Source organism: Protopterus annectens, chromosome 15.part0 (assembly GCF_019279795.1).
Source record: "Protopterus annectens isolate FY-2018-M chromosome 15.part0, PAN1.0, whole genome shotgun sequence".
NCBI classification, from domain to species: domain Eukaryota; kingdom Metazoa; phylum Chordata; order Ceratodontiformes; family Protopteridae; genus Protopterus; species Protopterus annectens.
Window position 1 is genome coordinate 107,443,103 of NC_056749.1, and position 9,651 is coordinate 107,452,753.

At 38.9% G+C, this 9,651-nt stretch overlaps 1 protein-coding gene across 1 annotated transcript in view; it reads left to right on the forward strand.

The window, feature by feature from the left end:
• The window catches only part of LOC122789955 (TNFAIP3-interacting protein 3-like), a 371,383-nt gene extending 362,687 nt beyond the window's left edge, over positions 1–8,696 (forward strand). The window contains exon 7 of the mRNA XM_044057455.1: positions 4,430–8,696. Coding sequence (XP_043913390.1) covers positions 4,430–4,711 — 282 coding nt within the window. The 3' untranslated portion in view covers positions 4,712–8,696. The remainder of the gene's footprint in view (positions 1–4,429) is intronic.
• The last annotated feature ends 955 nt before the right edge of the window (positions 8,697–9,651 follow it).

A 9,651-nucleotide genomic window follows, 5' to 3' on the forward strand; every position in this document is an offset into this window, starting at 1 on the left:
TTTATCAAGTGTGTTCTTAGTTTCAACATCCTGTAGATACCAGTCAGGACTACCTAGATCCTGAGGCTGTAAAGTTATTAATCCTGCTTCACACACTGCATGATTTAGGCTGCATTCACAGTAGCATACTATCGACTCTATAGTTCTTTAAACTGAGGAAAATCTTGACAACAGATTACTTTATGAGATAAATTACGTACCAGGGTCACAGGATGTAAACCTTTACCCAGTAGAGTCTCCATTTGTACTTGTGTTGCAGGATATCCCCTTTTGTCTCTGTGTACACATATCACTTCAATTTTCTACTAACTAGTTGTTCAGTGCTTGTAGACATACTGTGTTTTAATAAGTGTAATCATGCTTCCCATGTTAAACAATCCTAGTAATTTTTTCTCTTCTACTATGGTAGTGCATTTTATATGCTTGGTGTTAAGGTCTTCACAAAACATTAAATCCAAACAATGGTGTAAAATATACAGAAAAACAAAAAACAAACAAAAAAAAGCTAATATAATTTAAATCTATGGTAGACAGTTCGCTCTATGGCACAGCACTTTATGCAAATCCATACAAGCAGCAAAGCTAAACAGCAGATGAATGTCACAAATAATGCAACAATCTGAAATATTGTTGTAAGAGGAAAGTTACAATGTTGAAAACAGTAGCTAAATGAAATCCATTAGACAGTTCATAAAAGACATCAAAAACAAAACAGGCTGAACATAACCAGCTTTCAGAAAAACAGCCATGACCAGAGAAGATATAGCTGGTTCTAAATATCAAGTCCCAAAAGCCTTGGACCTTTGCAGAGACAAACTAACACAAGTATTGCCTCCCATAACAGACAAATTCCAGATACTTCCTTTAAAAAGACAAGCCACAGGAAAATAAACAAAGTAGACTTGTGAGTGCAAATAAGTTGGGAATAAATCCAAATGATTGCAGAACTATACTTAGCAATCTTTAAACATTTCTTTGCACATAGTTGTCTGCTGTAAAATTAGATATAGAATGCCACTCCCCACTGGCCATTGTCATGCAAACCAAAACGGAAACTTACAAATAAATTGGTTCCAAAAGTGGAACTCCAAAATGCTGCTAAAAAAGTAACCATAGCAACCACATTCCTCATATTTTTAGCAAAAAAAATTTCCATTATAGTGGCATAGACTGCAACACCCATTTCATGACCAGGCTGCAAATTAAACAGCATCAACAACTTGTAACAGCTTCCTAAATCAGCAAATCAGGAAAGTCAAGACAAATATTTAGCACAAACTGAAAAAGTGCAGCAGTGATTTATGGTTTTGCAACTAACATGCCATCTTGACAGCCTTACTATTTTCCTCTGTCTTTTTCAAGGACATTGTCTTCTATAATTTATTTTTATTGTAGAGACCCACCCCGACCCAATTCCCAGTTCACCTCTGCATTTAGCAGTGAGCGACATAGCATGGAAACACAATTTGCATAAGTGTACTAATCATAAACAAAAAAAAATGAGAATGATGCTGTCTTCCCAGGTACAACAGGTTATTTACTTAGGGGACTGCAGCTTCTTAGCCTAATCATCAATCTCTAAACCCAGCAAACAATGAACATGTTTCAGTAAGTATTAGTTCCACTGGTGAATAGTGACCACACAAGAGTAATGGTTGCAACCGGTCCATAGAAGCAGCTAGAATGGCTAGGAGAACCACAAAGATCAGGCTCCATAACTACATAACAGAGGGCCATGAAGGAATAGAAAAGTCATAAATACAGATTTTGTGAGAAAGGGAATAAAGGAGTGAAGAAACTATGGAGAACCTCACAGATGCAAGGTACAGGGTTTGATTATCACCTTTGAAAGAAATTAGCAAGGCTTAAAATGGCTCACAAGGACAGCTAGTACCTACCGATGAACTTCTATTCCTTTAGGACAGGTAGTTGGCAAAATAGTTAAAGTGTTTACCTCAGAGACAAAAGGTACAGGGTTTATGTATTTATTTATTTTATTTTTACATTTGTTAACCGGGTTAGTCTGTCTGGGTTCTTAGAAGCCCTTTTTCAGTAGAGACTTGAGGAGAAAAGCACCCCAAAAAAGTTTAAGTAAACAAATAGTTAAGAACAAAGATAAACACAGATCACATTTTAAGTATACATACTTCTGAAGTAATTACATAACATGCAATAAAGGAATATATAGAATGGATAGAAATATAATACAACACATATATGGAAATTTTCATGTAGTATGGCAAGAAACCAAGCAGAAATATGGTAAGACTAAGGTCAATACATTGCTGAACCAAGGTACTAGGTATGAAGTAAGTAAATATGCAGATAAAGTTGTGTGAACTTTGGAAGTTAATAAATTAAAGAACAGGAATAAGGGATTTTGGGAACTGAGTGTAACATGAGCTAACTAGTATGGAATATGACAGAAAAAAAATTGTAGGTAGAAGTAAGAGAGAGAGCTAGAAGTGATACAGTTAAGTTAGGTTATCCCTGAATGTTTCTTGGGTATTAGTTTAGAGCATGAACATATCCAGTTTGATAGGAAAAAAGATGTAAGCTGTTTGATTTGGTTTTATTTGGTTTGATTCTTATCTTTGAAGGAAACTGGCTAGGCTTAAAATGGCCCAGAAGGTCAGCTAGCCTAGTACTTATCTATGAACCTATAAGTACAAAAATGAATGGGCTATTCTGGATGAGATGGTATCAGGTTTGTAGCTTGAAAATAAAACTGGTTTGGTAGAAGAAGGAGTTCAAGGAAACCATAAGAGAAAAAGATGGAGGGAACTGAAAAGCAAGGGGTATGATGCAGAGGCTAGAAATAAGGCTGAAGAGTGCAGCAGAATGGCAAATGGGGCAAAAGAGAAGATGTTAGTGACAAACATTAAGACAGAAAATGTAATGAGGGAGAATTGATAACTAGCTTGGGAAGGAAAAACACAAAGAAGCTAAAAGAACATTAACATTTTAAATGAACATTTGGCATCAATGCTAACAAAGAAGTAGAAGGGAGAATACCAGTTAGGTAAGGCAGGGGGAGAATGGCGAGATAGAGAGATGATGATGGAGGGAGAGGAAAAGACACTAAGAGGTCACACAAAAGGGACAGCGACTAGCTGGGATCCTGTTAGGGATTCTAAAAATAACTTCTCAGGTTTTAACAGGACCTGTGACAGAGGGAGTTGAACAGCCTCCACTTGAAGGTGGGTTCCCTATTAGAAGACTGAAGATGCATTTGGAATGTGTCTTGGTCAAACTCAAAAGACTGAAACGGCGAAATATCAAAGCAGCTTTTCAGTGAATTCTTTCCCTGGGAAAGAATTCGCTTGGCCGCTTTGTTACTTTGCCGTATTCGGCACTGTAGTGCGGTCTCGGAGTTGGTATATTTAAGTAGGGGTGTGTGGGGGGGGTGAAGCCCCCCCACTTAATGTAATGTTTAAAGTGTTTTTTTTTTTGTTCGAACCCTTTCGCTTACATAGGGTTGATTAATCCCCTTTCACTTTTTTAAGCATTCAGTGATCTAATATAGACCCTTAGAGGTGATGGTGGTGGTCTCAGGGGGATTTTCTTAGGTAGTAATGGCTCCTGCCTACATTTGCAGACTGAGCCATCATCCTGTAAATGCCAGACAAGTGATCCTGCTATTAGTGGCGAGCAAAACATTAGAAATACTAAAGACAAGATTTATATAAGGTCTCTGAGCCAGGATGGGTTATTCATTTAAAGCCAGTACAGACTCTGCAAGTAGATCCTGTCAGGCTAACCAGATACAGCTGTGTGATGAGATACGTAACAGAGAAATGAAAGTAACAACCAGATAAGAGGTGACAGGTGGAATCAATTATCAAAATTGGTGGAAAAAGTTGGAAAAATAAAGGGTTTTAAAAATCAGTGTTGGATTCCTGCAGGGAAGAAGGACATATCCAGTGGAGTTAATTGCCTTTAGCTGGCAGTAACAATTAGGCAGAGTGGACAACCCCACAGTCTCCCCTCTGTTGACCGATTTATATTATGTCATGTTATGCAGTGCTGTGTTATGTTCTATTATATGTATATAGCATGTGACATTATGTTATGTTATAATATACTATGCTGTGTTATGTTGTTATATACTATGTTGTTAAATTTTAAGTAATCACCATCAAAAATAGTGCAAGGAATCCAAAGTCACAACAGAAATTAATGACTGAACTTCTTATTAGTGCCAGTAAAATGGCTGCAAAGCTCCACCAGTTAACCATATAGCCATAGTATTAGTAAAAGAAAACTGAGGACAGATCTACTAAGGAATTATAAATTAAATGAATCTGGCATTTAAGATCCTTTGCCCAGTGTGTGTGTGCCTGGTTAAAAGTAGCGTTAATTATGAAGAGTGCTGTTTATAATACAAAGTAGAACCTCAAAGTCTTAACAAATTTCTTTTTTTTTTTAGCTTAAAATCTATGAGGATGACTTCAGGAAAGAGCGGTCAGACAAACAGGTACTTCAGCGTCTTCTAAAGAGAAACTCTGGCACCAAAGAGGCAGTTCTAGTTCACCGCTGCAACAATGATCATGAGAAGCCAGTGGCAGCAACCTCTGCTCCAGCACAAAGAAAGGGCTCCATCAGCAAGCAAAGTGAGCATCAGTGCCACAAACAACTAGAATGTTCCAAGCACCCCCTTCGGAAGGATGTCCACGTTCAGGCCACATCTTTCTCTATTGACTACAAATAGAAGAAGCATACCCCTTCTTTTATCCCTGTATGTCTAGTGAAAGAAGAACAGAAAGGCATGATGACTATGTGGAGATGAATGGCATGCTATTGAGGAAATCCTCTAAATCAAACCTTCTCTCATCCATAGTGATCTATGCAGAGACTTTTATTCAGCACAACTAGGATATTATGGTGGCTCTACCCTCAAATTTTTATGGATACTGGAACTTTTCTTTTGCTTATTTGCTTAAAAGTATATGGAGGCTAAGATGCAACTACTGAACTGTAAGGTTTTTGATTCTACACAAGATTGCTGTAAAGATAAACAAATAGGTCTGAAAATGGTTACTGTTCCTGGACTTATTTAAAAAAAATCAAACTCCAATGTGTCTATCTAGCAAAGTGTAAAAGGAAATATTTAGGCATGACAGTTTTTTTTTTTTTTTGCTTATATGTAGATAGTAGAGTAGAAATTATTGCTATCTGATAACGTGGTGTTATGGTTAACTGAATGTAATGAAACTGACCAGCCTTTGTTACATACGTCGTTTGTGTACATAATTCAAAACTTTATGAGGTCTATGATAATGCTTTCACTTTTTGTGGCAGACAAAGCACTGAAAAGCCTGTCATAAAACATCATTATGTAAGCCTATTCAGATAAATAATTGTACAGCATATACATTTTTAATATTCAAAATACTATGAGAATGAAAATCAGAAAGAACTACATGACATCAGCTGACCTGTAAACACAAATAGGGACACATTTTGTTGAAGAAAATGAAGTCACACACCCACATAGATTATAGAGATCTGGTTTGCCACAGTCACAAACTTGTCTGTATCCCTTATTTAAAGAAGTAAACTTTACATTTTTCCCCAAAATAGGACCTATCTTTCCAGTATGCATAGAAGATACAAAAGCGATTCCGTAATTCAGCACACAACGCTGTACTTATAAACACAATAAAAAAGTCACCTCCTTGGTTTTACCATTTAAAGAAACTAAGGACTAAAGTCTTAGTGAAAGACGTATACCTACATCAAATGCTGTTCTTTTACATCTACCTGTCAGTGCAGCAAATGTCATAACCTTCCATGAAGGCTTTCTTATCAAATGACTGCCCTCAGAAGGAAAACTGTAGGCTAAAGAGGTCTGCAAGGCTGAGAACTATGTGACACCATGGGTCCAACCCACACCACTTACAGTGCACTGCTAGGGAGAAATAATAAAAAGGGCCTCCATCAGCAGAAAGTGCAGCTCTTGTTTTTTTTTTACGATTAATGGCAGTCTTAATGTATAGCTTTCTATGTAGATGGCACCTTCACCCCTCTTCCTTGGTCATACTGCCCAGGAAACTTAATGGGAACTGTGTTAAGGGGACTTGTTGAGTAGCGGCACCATTTGTATTTTGTCTGACTGGGTAAGATGTGCCCAGCTGAATATTTTATAAAACATTAAATTAATTTTTTTTTATTTACCCTCCCTTAAATTTCTGAGTGAGTGACACTCTTGTCTGAGAATCAGCTACATGATTGTGAGTGTATGTGGCAGAATGCTGTAGGAGAATGGGGGAAACAAAAGGAGATGCCATCTTGGATAAGTCAGAAACATTCAGATATGATACCATAGTAGTCAATGCTGAACAACACACTTCACACTGAAGAATTAATGCCAACATTAATGAAATCTAATGTTCTGCTAGAAAACTGCAATAGGAATAAGAGCTAGATGAGAGAAAAAGCAAAATGGCATGACAGAACATGTACAATAAATGTCTCTGATATGTCTGCGGAGTGTTGTGAAACAGGACTAGTGGCTGACTGCAAATTTATATCCTTGTAATGCTGTTTTAATTATGGAATGAGCAAACGTGCCCATGGCTGAGTTAATTTCTAGCTAGACAGATCTACTGTCTGGACAATCACTAACCAGGCTCGTGAAAAAGAATCAGCCATTTTGTCAATACATTATCAGTGTTCATGAAAGGAACTTGCTGATAAAAGGCATATCACCGGATTCATGTCTGATACTTCAACTCACAGAATTAAGGCTATGAGATGTGGTAGCTTTATCATCAGACAAGAGACCTTCTAATGCACTTAAAATATCTACTGCTGATAGGGTAAAGCTGTTTTCCTCATATTATCTCCCCTACTGGAAAGGGTATCTAAACCATAACAATGAGTCATCAGTCATTAATATTTCATTACATTTTGCCACTCATGTTGTAAGGAGGGCTAAATCCTTAACTGTGGCCCAGCCACCCTGGGACAGGTTAGCAGCTCAGGTGACTGATGGAGTGGCAGGGAGGAATGGGCATTACCATCCTGGGGGGGGGGTTGGATGGCCCCAGTGGCCTCTCTGACAGCAATCCCTGATGGAAGCTGGGGTTGTCATTCCTTGATGGATGGTTTTCCATAAAGGTGAATAGGGTGGGGGTATGGCTAAGCTGCCATGGAGACAGGGAGAAACATCACATCTCTCCATTGCATGTCTGACCCAGACTTAACCACATAAACTGCAGGGACATGGAGGAGAAAGAGGGTAGGTCATAAAGTAACACCCTCCCCAAGCTAGATGATGGATGACAACCCCCACCCCGGGGCATCTTTAGGATCCTTGTTGGTCCTGGCTCAGATTTGGGCAATGGACTGGGGGTGAATTAGGGTTCAGGTACACCCAGTAATAGGCATGGGGTACTGAGACAGCTGTGAGAATGAGAGTAGGTGAGCAAAATAGAACTTAAAAATAACATATCTCCATGCAATCTAACATTCCATATGCAAATCTGTAAGTAATGCAGCACTCACCTGAAATGATCTGTTATAATATCCCCTTCAAAAGGCCTAGTATTGCTTTAAGTTAAACAGATCACGTTTTTCCATTTGGGTCACCTACAAACTATCAGAAAAGTCAGTGCATCAAGGGGGCCTAAGTTAAGTATATGCAGTTTTATTCTCTTTTCCTGAGTCCTTATGAGTATATCACTAAGATGTATCAAAATGGATGCTGAATAGGTTTTAGGTGATTTAGAAGACCTCTTCTTTTTTGCTCTTACTAGCATTAATGTTTCCTGATTTTACTTATTTTGTCTGTCCTCAGAGAAGGAATTTTCTTTAATCAATCTTTTTTGTCTCTTTTTCTTAAATTCACAAAAGGATGAAACACAGTAACTGGGTCACTCATTTGAAAGACTTCATTAATGGTGTCCTCTTTTGAAATGTTATTTATGGTTGAGGCAAGGATTCATAAACCCACACGAGAGTCGTGTTTTTTTTCCTATGGTCCATGATTTCTGGCCACATGAAAGGACAGCTGCACAGAAGCACACTCATCAGAGACAGACTTGCAGTCTCCAGTTAACTCAACAATGCTCACACAGTCCAGTATGGAAACAAAATGAACATAATAAACACAGAAATAGCTACTGCAGTACATCAGTACTGGACTCTTTCAGTTACTCTCTTTAAATTATTGCCAACTGTGTGAAGGGGCAGCAAAACATCCTATCAGTTAAGGAAATCAGAATTATTATTTTTTTACCTGGTTTAATTTTTATTATACATGTAAATGATCTGGCCTTTCTCAGATTCTTTTCAAGCAAAATGTGGGTCAGAAAACTAAGTGGCCAGCCAGCACATTATTGGGCTGCTGAAGGATGTAAGTACATTAGAGTACCTGGTGAAAATGCATGCAGACATGGACACCATGCAAGCACCACTAAGTGTCTGAAGGTCAGGACTAAACCTACAACTCTGGGGCTGTGAGGCAAAAGCTTTAACCAATGAACACCTGTGCTGCCTTAAGTATGGTCAAAGACTAACATGGAGCATTTATTCAGACTAAGGGAAGTTGGTAGTTGTAAATCATTACCAGAATTCTGTATTGGAAAAATTGCCTACTTATAATTTTGATATATAGTTCACTGGGATTTTTCTTGGAGAGTGCTGGTGAGGAGCTCTGTTTGACATGAATGGGTGGTCTGTTCCAGAGTGTGGGGGGGTCTCTGGGACAGGGGTCTGTCCCTCCAGCATGTTCTGTTTGTTGTGGTGACGGGGTTTGGGTCCCTGGAGTGTGTGGCTTGGAGGGATTGGGATTTCTTTGAATGGAGCATGTCCGACGGCTCTGGGTTTGACGTGGCTTTGTATGTTGGGCAGGGATCACCTCTGAGTGGGCGATATGCGACTGAGTAAAGTTGGAGTTTTTTGAGATGGTCTGCGTAAGGCATCTGTTTGAGGCCAGTAATCCTCTTTGTGAGGTATTTTTGCGGCCTTTCCAGTTGTTGTAGATGTCTTGTGAGGTACATACCAGAATGGGCATTGTACTCTATAATGGGTCTAATGAGTGATGAGTAGAGGGAAGCAATGACCTCTTTTTTTCTGGGTGAGAAACCTTTTGTGATGAGGTGCGCCATGTAGAAGGATTTCCTGACCACTGTGGCAATGTGATTATCAAAGGAGAGACTACTGTCCACCTGTGTCCCAAGGTCTCTTATCACACTTTCGGTGTTAAGTAGACTACTGCCTATGTGGTAGTTCATGGGTACAGAGTTTTTACCAAAGGGGATGACAATGCACTTTTTGGCATTGAGCTTAAGACCATGTCTTTGACACCAGGCATCTGTCTCAGTGTGGCCCTTTTGTAGCCTGTCCACATCGTTAGGAGTTTCAATTATGGCTCCTAGTTTGCAGTCATCTGCAAATTTAGTTAGCCAAAGACCTTTTGTGTTAGCCTGTACTTCAGAGAAGTAGATACCAAACAGGAGAGGACCCAGGACTGAACCCTGTGGTACTCCACTTGTCACTGGTCTGAAGTCTGATTTGGAGTCTGCTACTTTCACGGTGTGGGTTCTTTCAGTAAGCCAGTTAGCAACCCATCTTGTGACATATAGGGATTTATACCTAGTTTAGTGAGTTTATCTATAATTCCAGAGTGGGGGATGGTGTAGAACG